At 46.2% G+C, this 15,172-nt stretch overlaps 1 protein-coding gene across 2 annotated transcripts in view; it reads left to right on the top strand.

Annotated features, from left to right (window-relative positions):
- Positions 1–5,830, top strand: part of LOC103631890 (uncharacterized) — a 32,301-nt gene extending 26,471 nt beyond the window's left edge. The window contains exons 2-3 of one of the 2 annotated variants that reach the window (XM_008653727.3): positions 3,272–4,983; positions 5,068–5,830. In XM_008653727.3, coding sequence (XP_008651949.1) covers positions 4,213–4,983; positions 5,068–5,613 — 1,317 coding nt within the window. In that variant the 5' untranslated portion in view covers positions 3,272–4,212 and the 3' untranslated portion in view covers positions 5,614–5,830. Of the gene's footprint in view, positions 1–2,713; positions 4,984–5,067 lie in introns of those variants that run through there. The other variant, XM_020541415.2, reaches the window with a different exon arrangement.
- Positions 5,831–15,172: the final 9,342 nt, after the last annotated feature.

Here is a 15,172-nt window from a genome sequence, read left to right as displayed (position 1 = left end):
GGCCATCTATAAAAGACATCGTAAGCACAAGAGTGAGAGTAGAACTATATGACCAACAAGTAAACAGAAAGAAAAGTGAGGCAAAATTTTGTAAGATGAGTAATAACATAGAATTGGTCAAGATGACCAACTTTTGGAATAACGTTAAAGATCAAGGTAAGGGTAGAGGTCAATACTCCTTAGGGCGACCATTCTAGTCTAGGTTAGCAGTTCTACAGTCAGCAAGGCTCTGATACCACTTATGTCACACCCGGTTTTGGAAGGCAAACCGAATGCGAACCATGTACGTGCCAGGATCAAAAACTCACGTACACAGCGATTACATAATTGGACATCATCACACATTGCTCAAAGTAAATAGCGGAAAGGTACTTTATTACATCAAGATATCCAAGACATCCACAGAGTCTATAACATAGTCATTAACATAATCAAAGTGCGGAATATGAAGCGTAGAAGATAGGGCCTTCATAGGCAGCTGACTGGGGGTTTGCCACTAAGATAACTAGAACTCGTCGTAGTCTTGAAACTCCTCAAAGTCCTCCATGTTGCCAGCATCTCCTCCTGAGCACTGAATACAGTGGGGACAACTTGGGGTGGGGTGGTTTTTAAAGCAAGGGTGAGTACACATCAACGTACTCATCAAATGTCCCGTTTGGCTAAAGTGGACTAGCTATATGTGGAGTTAAGTTTAAGCAGTAGCTTTTAGTTGGTCAAGTATTTGTTACTATTAATAGAGCCAAGTTTTAGTAATAAACCCAGTTATTACCCAAATGTACTCCCTCCAAGAGGAAATACCAGGGATCTTAATTATAACCATCATCATTAAACATCATCATAAAAGTATCCAAAGTTCTTCTAATCAAAGAGGATCCCAAGGCGGCTCTTAACCGTGAGCTCGGCTAATATACTAGTTTCTAACACCCTGCAGAGGTTGAACACTTTACCCACGAGTCATGATCTCTTTTTGCCTCGGGTCAATCAAACTCTCAAACACTACCAAGGTGAGTCGGTAAGGTTTCACTGCGGTAGAGCGGCCCGGCGGCGGCGCTAGCCTACTCCGGCGAGCGATTGCGCGAGCAACAGGCAGGGAAAGGGAAATTAGGGGCATGGGGAGGTGGGTTACCTTGAGAGACGACTCTAGAGCGCTTGAGCGACGGTGAGAACACAGCGGGCCTCGGATCGACGGCGGGGGCGACACGGCTGCACAACGAGAGTCCGGTGAGCGTGAGCAGAGGGGAATAGAGGGGGTAGGGGCAAACCAAGGGGTGTCTTGAGTCGCTGGCGAGGAGGCGGAGCTTACCGGAGCAATGAGCACAACTGAGGCTCGACGGCGGCCGCGGAATGGGCCTGAGGTCACGGTGAACGGCGACGGTGCTCCACGGGCGCGTGCTGTGCGTGGCAGAAGTGCGAGGGGTCTGCAGACGGGCGCTACTGGGCGAGGGGAGTGAGTGAGTGGGGTGTGGGCTCAAAAAGAAAGTCGGGTGCGTGCGGAGGTGGCCGGGAAACGCGCGACATGGGCGCGTCCACGGCGGGGTGTGAGGGCCGGAGGTTAGGGAAGCGGAGGGGGCTGACGGGTGGGGTCCGCGGGCCAGCGAGAGAGAACTCGCGAACAGGCGGTCAGCGTTGGCAGAAGGGGTCCACGGCGAGAGAGAACGGGCACGTGCGCGAGGGGATCGGCGCCGACAGGCCGGCCCCATCGGGCAGCAGGAGGGAGGGAGAGAGAGAGAGAGAGAGAGAGAGAGAGAGCACGCGAGAGGGCGTTGACAGGCGGGTCCGCCTGTCAGGAGGGCTGGCGCGCGGGCGCGGGCGAGCCCGCGGCGGCTGGTCCGGCTGGGCTGTTTTGGGTCGAAATGAGTTTTTCTATTTACAGAGAATTTCTACCTTTTCTATTTTATTTTTTAGGGGTTTCAATTCAAATTCAAACCAAATCAAACATGTGCATCAATTTAAAGAATATTTTAGGCTCAGCATGATGCAACAATCCATGACTTACATTACTTTGACAAAATAAATAATTAACCCCTCTCCTAATTAACTTGATTCTACTTAAAAATAAAGAGAGAGAGACCGGAGAGAGACAAAAGGTAACATCTGAATTTAGTAGATATTTAGGAAGAAATTTTATACCCCAAATTCAGGGCGTTACAGTATGGCACAACCTCAAGCACTCCCTGGTGGCCTGATGAACCTCAGAGGCTGGTCTCCATGAGCTTGACGCCGGTGTACACCCGAAACCGCCGCGTCGGCTCTTTCTTCTTACACGCCGATCGAGCTCTTTACAACGTCGATTTTGTGAGCAGCGAGGATGGGATGCGATGCGAGGAGGAAGGTCCCCGCGAGTCTGTCTTATAGTCGTAGTGGAGGTTGGCTCAGGGTTGTTGAGGATCATAACAAACCCTGGGATTCCTGGAATTTCTGTTAGGGCCCGTTTGTTTCGTTGGAATTGAATTCCATTTTAATAATTATAATTTAGACAAAACTAATTAAGTTTATATATTTATATATATAATATATTTGTATATTATCCTAAATCACATGAGAGAGTTGGTTATATAGTATATTTATGTTATAGAGGTGCAGGTAGAAGAGTGTGCTATAAGTTGTACATCGGAAAATTAGCATGTAAATCTATAGAATCAATTTCCATCTCTCACCGCATGAATTTGTGATAGGCTTATATGATAACTTTGGAAAGTGGTGGAATGTCATATTCTAAAAAATTAGCCTATTCCATTAGTAAGATTCCAATTCCTCGAAATGAAAGGAAACAAACGGGGCCTTACGGTGCCGACTTTGGAGGCCACGACGAGGGCATGTTGACTCCTCGGTCCCACACGACAACGACAGATGAGATGTGCGCGAACGGGAGAAGCAAATACGCGAATTGAGGCGATGACGTGCTGACCCCACCATCTGACGCACGGGCTGACCATTTTAACAACGTTTGAGATTTTTTACGCCTGCCACTGTCACTCTTTATGATCAAAACTGAAGGTTTTTATGTTCGAACTTAGAGTACGTCCACCAATATATCACATACCATATTTTCCGCATGCATAGTAAGAAGAAAATCCTTAGTTTATGATGTCCATGGCTGACATAAAAAATCAAATTCTCGAATCAACTCACCTAATTAAATCTGGTAATCAACTTTCCTAATCAAATCTCTTAATTTATGGTTGCCGCTTGGACGGGGTTTTTAGTTGAGAGTGAATCAACATTTACGCTTTTTATGGTAGTCAGCCTTAAATTGCGCATTATTCCACAGTTTGGTGGACACTTTTGACAAGGAGTTGATGAGGGGGATTTATGGGGAAGAGAACAAAATCGCAAGATTTATCTGCCGTCAGAAATGGGCCCAGAAGATATCGGCCTGGAAGGAACTAACCATACTGGTTTTGGCGTTCGTAACCAAGTTTATTGTCATGTTGTGCCTTGTGGTACTGGCCCTCGGTTTGGCGCCGTTTCTGAGCCTGTTGGTGTCATTGCTGCGTCTTGTACAACGAGATTATGGCGACGCCGGTGGAGACGTTGCCAACAGAAGAAAACTGAATGCCGCACTGGACATGTTCTACGCTCTAGCTCTGTTGCATAGCCTATTCGTCATCTACTGGGTTAGACTTCGTGTGTCGTTAGACTGGGCAGTCTGGGAAGTCGCGGCTGTGACGAGCGAACAGTGTGGAGGTGAAGAATGGAGTTCAACGCTAGTTAATATGTACCGTTTGGAGACAAGAAGGAAGTTTAGCAAGGACGGGGAGCTGCCCGGCAATTGGAACTTCATCACCTACGGCGTTCAGTTGCTCCAGTCTGCATCTGCTGCTGGTGGGGACTATGATCATGGATGGGGAGCAAGGATGCTGGACAAGCTGATCTCTGGCAAGGATAAATCTGTAAGGAAGAAGCTGCTGTCTTCCAGGCTCTCTATTCTGAATCTGATGGACATGATTATCGGCCGTTGCCTCGTCGGAGAGGCGCCGGCTGGTGACATGGAGAACAGGGAGCGCGCCGCAGCCATTATTGCACACCTTGCCAGTCACCTCCACCTAACAAGCTTCCCGGGTATACTGCAGTGTATCTGTTCCCTACTTGAAAGACACTAGCAGCTGTGTCCCAGACCCAGAGTCGCATTCCCGTCCGTCGGGAAATCCCAGAGTCGCATGTCCGTCCGTTTGCTTAACTGCCAAGAAGATAACAACTCTGACCAAATGGATGAAATGGGTTCTTTTCAATCCCATCACTAATCCTGGCATCGCCAAGGCTGATCTACTACAGCAGGAGCTGAGGAAATATTCTAAACCCAAGAACCGTAGCCCCTACAAATCTAGAGGAGCCAAAGAGCTGGTTTCTCAGGGCCTCCTGATCCTCGAGAGGCTCACACAAGACCAAAGAAACTGTACAGAGATAAGCAAGGACCAAGGGCTGCTCTCTAAGATCACGTCTCCGCTGACGAGCAGCAGCGCAGACCATGGCGACTTGCTCACCAGGCTCAGCGCCGACAACACAACGACGGTTGAGATGCTAAGCAGGTCACTCACAGTGCTGAGCAGGGTACTTACCAGCCCTGGGGACGACACGGCAAGGCTGCGCCAGAAGCTGGCGACTAACACGCAGGCCGTCAGCAACCTGCTGGGTATCTTGGAGGGCGACAGCGGAGGTGCCCAGAAACTGCATGGACAAGCACTGGAGATCCTAACAGAATTGGCACTGGATGGCTCCTTGGAAGAAGTGGATTTTCACAAGCTTCTCAAGGCCCTGCTACTACGTATCTTCCTCGAGGAAGAGGCCAGCAGCAATGTTACAGAGCAATGGACCAACAATAATGCTACATCTCAGGTAGAAATAGAACATGAACAAGCAGGCACAGAGACAGCTGCAACCAGACTGAGGGGAAACGCAGGTGAAGCGCTGGCCAGACTGCTTCCTGTTCACGCTGCAAGAGGTATACTTTCCAAGCAAGAGGCTACCAGCTTGTTGAACAAGGTAAATCGCAACCTTTTTGCCCATCTATCTAGTTTGCAGTTTCCGAGGTGTCACTTGAGCTGTTGAGCATTATGTTTCTTGCAGGTTCTCCATAAAATACTATCTAGTAAAATGCGAACAACGTTAGAGATTGTCGTAGTAAACCTGCCCCAAGAAGATGCAGACACTGGCACTGGCAGCAGTAGTGCACAACCTCCTATGGATGAAAATGAAAAGCAATCTGAAGAAAGGAAATCTATGGCAGCCATGCTATCCCTCGCCGTGGCGATATGCAACGAAAACATGGTCAGTGAAGAAGGTTTTGCTTATGCCACCCCTGGAGATGCAGCACTGGCAAAGAAGCTCAAGGAAATAGTAAAAGTAAACGAGCAAAGCACGGCTGAGTGTCTGAGGATAGTGAAGCTTGTCTGCCAGCTGGTCGTAGCCATGGTTCAAGTCGAGCCCGGCTGCATCGCGCATTTCAATGGACTCGATTTCATGAGTTCACTGACCGAGGCGTTGGAAACCATGTCGGAGATTGATGACTGCATGCTCTTTGCTGGGAATGAGCATGAGGTGACCAAGCCTGCGAGGTCTCTCGCTTCTCTTGTGAAGGAAGCACAGGGACTCCTCAACACAGCACAGGGATAAGGCTACTGGTATGTCTGAAGATCAAGAGGAAATCGTTAAGTATATGTATTATTGTTATCAATAATCGCCTTCTTGGCCAGCTTGTGTGACTTTTGTGTGTGTGCGCGCGCGTGCGTTTATTAAATTCTTGTTTCAAAACTAAGGATTTGCAATTCGTGTTTCAGAACTATTGATTTGAAATTGATGTTAACAACATTAGTGGTTATGCCACTGGCTACCTATTTGGCCACTACTATAGAATATAGATTATGTGTGGAGCTACCAGTTCACTACCGGAATCGGGCGCTTTGCCGAGTGCCTGAAGCACTCGGCAAAGCCCGATAAACACTCGGCAAAAACTTAGAGAGCTCGGCGAACAGTATATCGGCAACGACTTCTTTGCCGAGTACTTTTTATTGGACACTCGGCAAAGACTTTGCCGAGTGTCACTCGGTACTTGGTAAAGAAAATCCGTCGTCACAGCGCCGGGTAATGGAGACGGCGCCTTTGCCGAGTGTCACCTAATACACTCGGCAAAAAGATTACCTCTTTGCCGAGTGTCCACTAGCCTGCACTCGGCAAAGGGTCCACTAGCGGGGCCCTTTGTCAGTTTCTTTGTCGAGTGCTCTAGGAGGCACTCGGCAAAGCTTGCTTCTTTGCCGAGTGCTGTGGCCTGGCACTCGGTAAAGAAGCTTTACCGGTGCCCAGGTGTTCCTTCTCTACCGAGTGCTATGGCCCTGACACTTGGCAAAGCACCTATTTGCCGAATGTTACACTCGGCAAAGTGACCAGTATACACCTTTTTAATTTGTTTTTGCTATTTCATACAAACAAACAAAAGATATCACATATACATCACAGATATCACATAATCATCACAGATACATCACATATCTCACAAACACCATAAATCAAACAAGTTCTCACAGCATTACCAACATGTTCGGACACAAACATAAGTATCCAACACTCAAGAACATAAGTCTCAAGTATCTCACAAAGCATTACCAACATCTAACAAGTTCAGACCGAGTTATCTCATAAAGTATGAACAACACTAAGAAAGATAATATCTCATCGAGGTGGGCGGCTAGACTAGTGCGGCGATGGGCTGGACAACCCATGAGGGTTGTTGGGTGCCGCCCCAGATTGTTCCTGCACAGAGAAGAGATTGCATGTGTTACACCAGATGCATTACCAACATCTAACTAGAATTTTGATACTCACAGGAATATGGAACAGAGCAAGGTCAACTATAGGGAACAATGGGGATGGTGGAGCGAAACCCTATGCGGCGCCAAGGCTCTGCATGTACTGAAACATCTCTGCCATCCTCTGTTGATCTACCAGGCGGGCCTCCCACTCCGCCATCATCCTCGCCTCCATCTCCTGACGTTCCCTCCTAGAAAACTTTAACGGCTTCCGCAAGCTCATCTACGGAGGGCTTTCTCTCACCTTTGTCATCACTACTGCTATCATCACTAGAGGATGGAATACTCATTTTACCTCTTGCCAAAAGGCACTTACATGATGATCGTGATGAGGATCGATGGTTGTATGTCCTTGGAGGTTCATCTTCGCTTAAAGAATCATCTCAAGTTTTGACACTTATTAGTGCCTTGCCTTTGCTCCTCCCCTTTTTGGGATCGGCCATAGTTGGACAGCTGTCTCTGAAGTGGCCTTTCTCCTCACATGCGAAGCATCCTCTCTTTCTTTGCTTTTTCCTGTCAATGTTAAAGAGAAGATTGAGAGCACCTAGAGGGGGGTGAATAGGTGATCCTGTAAAAATCAACACTAAATAGCCACAAAACTTTGTTAAGTGTTAGTATGGCTAAGTAGCGAGCTCTTGCGAACACAAGTATCACAGAAAAACAATCACAAAAGACACGTGAGTTTATCCCGTGGTTCGGCAAGTATAACACTTGCCTACCTCCACGTTGTGGCGTCCCAATGGACGAGGGTTGCACTTAACCCCTTTCAAGTGATCCGATGATCAACTTGAATACCACGGTGTTCTTCTTTGCTTATCTCTTTTCCCGTTTGCGAGGAATCTCCACAAGTTGGAGTCACTCGCCCTTACAACAAATATCAAAGTGAAAGCACAATAGTAAGGGTGGGAAGCAACACACACAAATCTGCAGCAATATGCACACACACAAGCCAAGACTTGAGCTCAAATGAAGCACAACGAGTTCACTACAAGAACGGAGCTCAAATCACTAACGAGGTCGATCAAGTGTGCGAAGACGGAGTGTGAAAGACTTAGAATGCTCAAAGTATGCTTGGGTAACTCCTCCATGCGCCTAGGGGTCCCTTTTATAGCCCCAAGGCAGCTCGGAGCCGTTGGAGGCATTCTTGGAAGGCTAATCTTGCCTTCTGTCGGGTGGCGCACCGGACAGTCCGGTGCGCCACCGGACAGCCACTGTTCATGTCCGGTGCACGATTCCCTTCCTAATTTGGCGCAGCCGACCGTTGCAGATTTGTGGGAGTTGGCACACCGGACACTGTCCGGACAGTCTGGTGCCCCCTGCCGACCGTTGTAGCGGGCCACGCGTCGCCCACGGATTTGGCGACCGACCGTTGCACAGACGGCCGTTGGCTCACCGGACAATCTGGTGCACCATCGGAGAGTCCGGTGAATTATAGTCGTACGCCGCCGAAGTTTTCCCGAGAGTGGCCAGTTCGCCGGAGCTGGCCTGGTGCACCGGACAGTCTGGTGTGCCAAGCCGAGCTGAGTCTTGGCTGCACACAGGCACTCTTTTTCAATCCTTTCTTTTCCTGTTTCTAGCACTTAGATAGCTTCATTAGTACACAATAACAAATGTACTAAGTCTAGAAACATACCTTCTTGTTGATTTGCACTTCATTCTTTATTTGGCATGTAATAACTCACTCAATATGTGTTGGACACTTAATCACCAAAATATACTAGTGAAAGGGAAATGTGCCCTTGGGCCATTTCTATAAGATTTTGGTGATTAAGTGCTCCACACAAATGCTTTGAGTGATATTTGTGCCAAAGACTCAAGAAGTGCAAATCAAGATTAAAGGTATGTTTCTAGACTTAGTACATTGTTTTGAAGACTAATGTATTATGTCTAAGTGCTAGAAACAGGAGAAATCATTTTGGAGAAAAGTTGGCTATGTACAGCCAAAAGGCTGCTCGATCTGGGTGCACCGGACTGTCTGGTGGTGCACCGGACAGTGTCCGGTGTGCCAGGACCAGTCCCAATGAACAGCCTACTCTCAGGTCTCGACGGCGGCGTACAACTATAAATCACCAGACTGTCCGGTGGTGCACCGGACTATCCGGTGAGTCGTCTGCGGCGAAGTTGCCGCTCTCGGGAAACAGTCAACAGCGTACGGCTAAAAATCACCGGACTGTCCAGTGAGCCAACGGTCGGCCGCGCAATCCGCGCGTGACGCGTGGGCGCGCCAACGGTCGGCATGGGGCACCGGACTGTCCGGTGTGCACCGGACAGTGTCCAGTGCGCCAACGGCTCCAAATCTTCAACGGTCGGCTGCGCCAATTTAGGAAAGCAATCTGCACCGGACAGTGAACAGTGGATGTTCGGTGGTGCACCGGACTGTCCGGTGCGCCACCCGACAGAAGGCAAGAATTGCCTTCCCAGATTGCTTCCAACGGCTCCTAGCTGCCTTGGGGCTATAAAAGGGACCCCTAGGCGCATGGAGGAGCACACAAAGCATTCTTTGATCATCTCTAAGCACCAATACTTCATTCTAGCGCATTTGATTTGTTGTGATAGCAATTTGAGCTCATCTTGAGTTGAGAACTCCGTGTGTGAACTTATAGCTCAAGTTGTGACTAGTGTGCGTGTTTGTGCTCTTGCTTTGAGTCTTGTGTGTGTTGCTTTTCCCTCCCTTACATCCGTGCTTCTTTGTGATCATCAAATTGTAAGGGCGAGAGGCTCCAAGTTGTGGAGATTCCTCGCAAACGGGATATAGTGAAAGAAAGAAAAACACCATGGTATTCAAGTTGATCATTGGATCACTTGAAAGGGGTTGAGTGCAACCCTCGTTCATTGGGACGCCACAACGTGGAGGTAGACAAGTGTTGTACTTGTGGAACCACGGGATAACTCGTGTGTCTCTTGTGATTGCTTTTTGTGTGATTGTTGTGATTCGCAAGAGCTCGCTTTATAGTCACTTGGTATTATCTCTCTAACACTTAACCAAGTTTTGTGGCTATAAGTTTTAAGTTTTTACAAAATCACCTATTCACCCCCCCTCTAGGTGCTCTCAACTAGAAATGGCCCAAGGGCACATTTCCCTTTCAATCTCTCCCTTTTTGGTGATTTATGCCAACACATCAAAAAGCAACCAATAGAAGTGCAACATCAATGCAATTGAGAACAAAAATTGTTTTTGATTCAAATTTGGCATATTTGGATCATTCTTTGCCACCACTTGGTTTGTTTTTGAAATCAAACTCATTTTCCTATCTCTAAGTCAAACACACTTGTTTAGGCACAAAGAGAGACATTCCAATGGAAAAATTGATCAAGAGCCGAAAACTCCCCCTTTTTCCCATAATCATATATTCTCCCCATAAGAGACCAAATTTTGACAATAAGAGTATTTTGACAAATCAAAAGCTCTAACTCTACTATTTTCAAAATTCTCAAGTGGTAGCTGATCCATTTGCTTTGGCCTTAATTTCTCCCCCTTTGGCATTAAGCACCAAAACGGGATCATTTTTGGCCCTTTAACCCCATTGCCTCACCAAAATTGTCAATTAAGAGCAAAAAGGCAATAAGAGCATAGATATGAACTTGGAGTTATTACTGGAGTGCAGTGGAAGTCTTTGCATGGTCCAAGTTAACCTTTCCCTTTCAATTCACTTTTGAGACTAAAACAATAACTCAAACACAAAGGTTAGTCTCAAAGGGTCAAGTTGTAGCATGCCTCCCCCTACATAAGTGCATCACTTGCAAATGGACTTCTGAGGTCCGGGGATCATGTGTACAACTTGAGCACCACAAACATAGATTGAAATGCATAAATTACATGATCAAAGGCATAAAACACATGTATGCTATAGATCAATCCAAGTTACGCGAATCTAAGACATTTAGCTCACTACGCAACCTGCAAAACCTTTTCTCATCTAAAGGCTTGGTGAAGATATCGGCTAGCTGGTTCTCGGTGTTAATATGGTACACCTCGATATCCCCCTTTTGCTGGTGGTCTCTCAGGAAGTGATGTCGGATGTCTATGTGCTTAGTGCGGCTGTGTTCAACAGGATTATCCGCCATGCGGATTGCACTCTCATTGTCACATAGGAGTGGGACTTTGCTCAGATTGTAGCCAAAGTCCCTGAGGGTTTGACTCATCCAAAGTAGTTGCGCGCAATACTGTCCTGCGGCAACATACTCGGCCTCAGCGGTGGATAGAGCAACGGAAGTTTGTTTCTTTGAGCTCCAAGACACCAGGGACCTTCCTAGGAATTGGCACGTCCCTGATGTACTCTTCCTATCAACCTTGCACCCGGCATAATCAGAGTCTGAATATCCAATCAAGTCAAAGGTAGACCCCTTTGGATACCAGATCCCGAAGCAAGGCGTAGCAACTAAATATCTAAGAATCCGCTTAACGGCCACAAGGTGACATTCCCTTGGGTCGGATTGATATCTAGCACACATGCATACACTAAGCATAATATCCGGTCTACTAGCACATAAATAAAACAATGACCCTATCATAGACCGATATGCCTTTTGATCAACAGACTTACCTCCTTTGTTGAGGTCGACATGTCCGTCGGTTCCCATTGGTGTCTTCGCGGGCTTGGCGTCCTTCATCCCGAACCGCTTGAGCAAGTCTTGTGTGTACTTCGTTTAGGAGATGAAGGTGCCGTCCTTGAGTTGCTTCACTTGGAACCCAAGGAAGTAGTTCAACTCACCCATCATCGACATCTCAAATTTCTGCGTCATCACCCTGCTAAACTCCTCACAAGACTTTTGGTTAGTAGAACCAAATATTATGTCATCGACATAAATTTGGCACACAAATAAGTCAACATCACAAGTCTTAGTGAAAAGAGTTGGATCAGCTTTCCCAACCTTGAAAGCATTAGCAATTAGAAAATCTCTAAGGCATTCATACCATGCTCTTGGGGCTTGCTTAAGTCCATAGAGCGTCTTAGAGAGCTTACACACATGGTCGGGGTACCGTTCATCCTCAAAGCCAGGGGGTTGCTCCACGTACACCTCCTCCTTGATTGGCCCGTTGAGGAAAGCGCTCTTCACATCCATTTGGAACAACCTGAAAGATTGGTGAGCGGCATAGGCTAATAGAATACGAATAGACTCTAGCCAAGCCACAGGAGCAAAAGTCTCCTCAAAATCCAAACCTGCGACTTGGGCATAACCTTTTGCCACAAGTCGAGCCTTGTTTCGTGTCACCACCCCGTGCTCGTCTTGCTTGTTGCGGAACATCCACTTGGTTCCCACAACGTTTTTCTTGGGACATGGCACCAGGGTCCAAACTTCATTTCGCTTGAAGTTGTTGAGCTCTTACTGCATGGCAAACACCCAGTCCGGATCTAACAAGGCCTCTTCTACCCTGAAAGGCTCAATAGAAGAGACAAATGAGTAATGCTCACAAAAATTAGCTAGACGTTAGCGAGTTGTTACTCCCTTGCTTATATCACCCAAAATCTGGTCGATGGGATGATTCCTTTGAATCGTCGCTCGGACTTGGGTTGGAGGGGCCCGTGGTGCTTCTTCCTCCACAACTTGGTCTTCTTATGCTCCCCCTTGATCACACGACTCCTCTTGAGGAACCTATTCATCATCTTGAGTTGGGGGTGCACCATTGTTGAGGAAGAAGTTGATCTTGCACTTGGTGTTCCTATGGTTGCACATCTCCAATCGCCATGGTGCGAATTGCGTCCGTTGGAACATCATCTTCATCTACATCATCAAGATCAACTTGCTCTCTTGGAGAGCTATTAGTTTCATCAAATACAACGTCGCTAGAGGCTTCAACCAAACCCGATGATTTGTTGAAGACTCTATACGCCTTTGTATTTGAGTCATAACCTAGCAAAAACCCTTCTACAACTTTGGGAGCAAATTTGGAATTTCTACCTTTCTTTACTAGAATGTAACATTTACTCCCAAATACACGAAAGTATGACACATTGGGTTTGTTACCGGTTAGAAGTTCATATGAGGTCTTCTTGAGGAGGCGATGAAGGTAGACCCGGTTTATGGTGTGGCAAGCTGTGTTCACAGCTTCCGACCAAAACCACTCGGGCGTCTTGAATTCTCCAAGCATCGTATTTGCTATGTCTATAAGCGTCCTATTCTTCCTTTCTACCACACCGTTTTGCTGTGGTGTGTAGGGAGCGGAGAACTCGTGCTTGATTCCTTCCTCCTCAAGGTACTCCTCCACTTGTAGGTTCTTGAACTCGGACCCATTGTCGCTTCTTATCTTTTTCACCTTAAGCTCAAATTCATTTTGAGCTCTCCTTAGAAAGCGCTTTAGGGTCCCTTGGGTTTCTGATTTATCTTACAAAAAGAATACCCAAGTGAAGTGGGAAAAATCATCAACAATAACAAGACCATACTTACTTCCCCCCTATGCTGAGGTAGGCGACGGGTCCGAAGAGGTCCATATGAAGTAGCTCCAGAGGTCTTGATGTGGTTATCACATTCTTGCTGTGATGAGTGCTTCCCACCTGTTTACCTGCTTGACAAGCTGCACAAGGTCTATCTTTTTCGAAAAACACATTTGTTAGACCTAACACATGTTCTCCCTTTAGAAGTTCATGAAGGTTCTTCATCCCAACATGTGCTAGACGACGATGTCACAGCCAGCCCATGCTAGTCTTAGCAATTAAGCATGCATCTAGATCGGCCTCCTCTTTCGAAAAATCAACTAAGTAGAGTTTGTCGTCTAGTACACCCTTAAAAGCTAATGAACCATCACTCCTTCTAAAGACAGACACATCTACATTGGTAAATAGACAATTATATCCCATATTACATAGTTGACTGACAGATAATAAATTATACCCGAGCGATTCTACTAAAAACACATTAGATATGGAATGCTCGGATGAAATGGCTATCTTCCCTAGTCCTTTAACCTTGCCTTCGTTCCCATCTCCAAAGATGATCGAATCTTGGGAATCTTTGTTCTTGACGTAGGAGGTGAACATCTTCTTCTCCCCCGTCATGTGGTTTGTGCATCCGTTGTCGATAATCCAGCTTGAGCCCCCGGATGCATAGATCTGCAAGGCAAATTAGGCTTGGGTTTTAGGTACCCAACTCTTGTTGGGTCCTACAAGGTTAGTTACAATAACTTTTGGGACCCAAATGCAAGTCTTGTCTCCCTTGCATTTGGACCCAAACTTTCTAGCAACCACTTTTTCATTTTTACATGAAAGAACAAACGTAGTGTTGCAAGCATGAAAGACAGTGGTAAGTTTATTACACACTTTCCTAGGAGCATGAGACACAAAATTTCTCCTAGGCCTACCATTAAAGTTATAACTTGAAGCAATCATAGCATGAGAATCAAAAGCATTATAACTCCTATGATTAGAATTTCTAGCAAATTTTCTATCATTATACATGAAAGCATGATTCTTTTGATTACTACTAGCCATAGGGGCCTTCCCTTTCTCCTTGTTGGGAATGGGAGCCCTTTGTCTTGTTAAGTTCTTGGCTTCCTTTCGAAAGCCAAGCCCATCCTTAATTGAGGGATGTCTACCAACGGTGTAGGCATCCCTAGCAAATTTTAACTTATCAAATTCACTTTTGCAAGTCTTAAGTTGGGTATTAAGACTTGCCACTTCACCATTTAATTTTGTAATAGAAGTAAGGTGTTCAACACAAGCATCAACATCAACATCCTTACACCTATTACAAATGACAACATGCTCTACATGTGAACTAGACTTATTTGCTTCTTCTAACTTAGCATTTAAATCATCATTAATGCTCTTTAAATTAGACACAGTTTCATGACAAACAGATAATTCAGAAGAAAGCATCTCATTCCTTTTAACATCTAAAGCAAGAGATTTTTGTACACTAACAAACTTATTATGCTCTTCATACAAAATATCCTCTTACTTTTCTAAGAGTATATTCTTTTCATTTAACGCATAAATAAATTCATTGATTTTATCTATTTTAGTTCTATCTAAACCTTTGAATAGACTTGAGTAATCTACTTCATCATCACTAGAGTCATCATCACTTGAAGTAGTGTACTTAGGGGTATCTCGAACGCTTACCTTTTTCTCCTTTGCCATGAGGCAAGTATGGTGCTCGTTGGGGAAGAGAGACGGCTTGTTGAAGGCCGAGGCGGCAAGTCCTTCGTCCTCGGAGTCGGAAGAAGAGCAATATGAATCCCATTCTTTGCCAAGGTGCGCCTCGCCCTTCGCCTTCTTGTAGGCCTTCTTCTTCTCCCTCTTCTCGCTCTTTTCTTGTTCCGGGTCATTAGCATTATCAGGATAATTTGCTATAAAATGACCAGTCTTACCGCACTTAAAACAGGAGCGCTTTCCCTTTGCTTTGCTCTTGTTGGGATCCTCCTTGCGTCC

This window comes from Zea mays, chromosome 7 (assembly GCF_902167145.1).
Source record: "Zea mays cultivar B73 chromosome 7, Zm-B73-REFERENCE-NAM-5.0, whole genome shotgun sequence".
NCBI classification, from domain to species: Eukaryota; Viridiplantae; Streptophyta; class Magnoliopsida; order Poales; family Poaceae; genus Zea; species Zea mays.
This window is presented reverse-complemented; position numbering and strand designations above follow the sequence as displayed.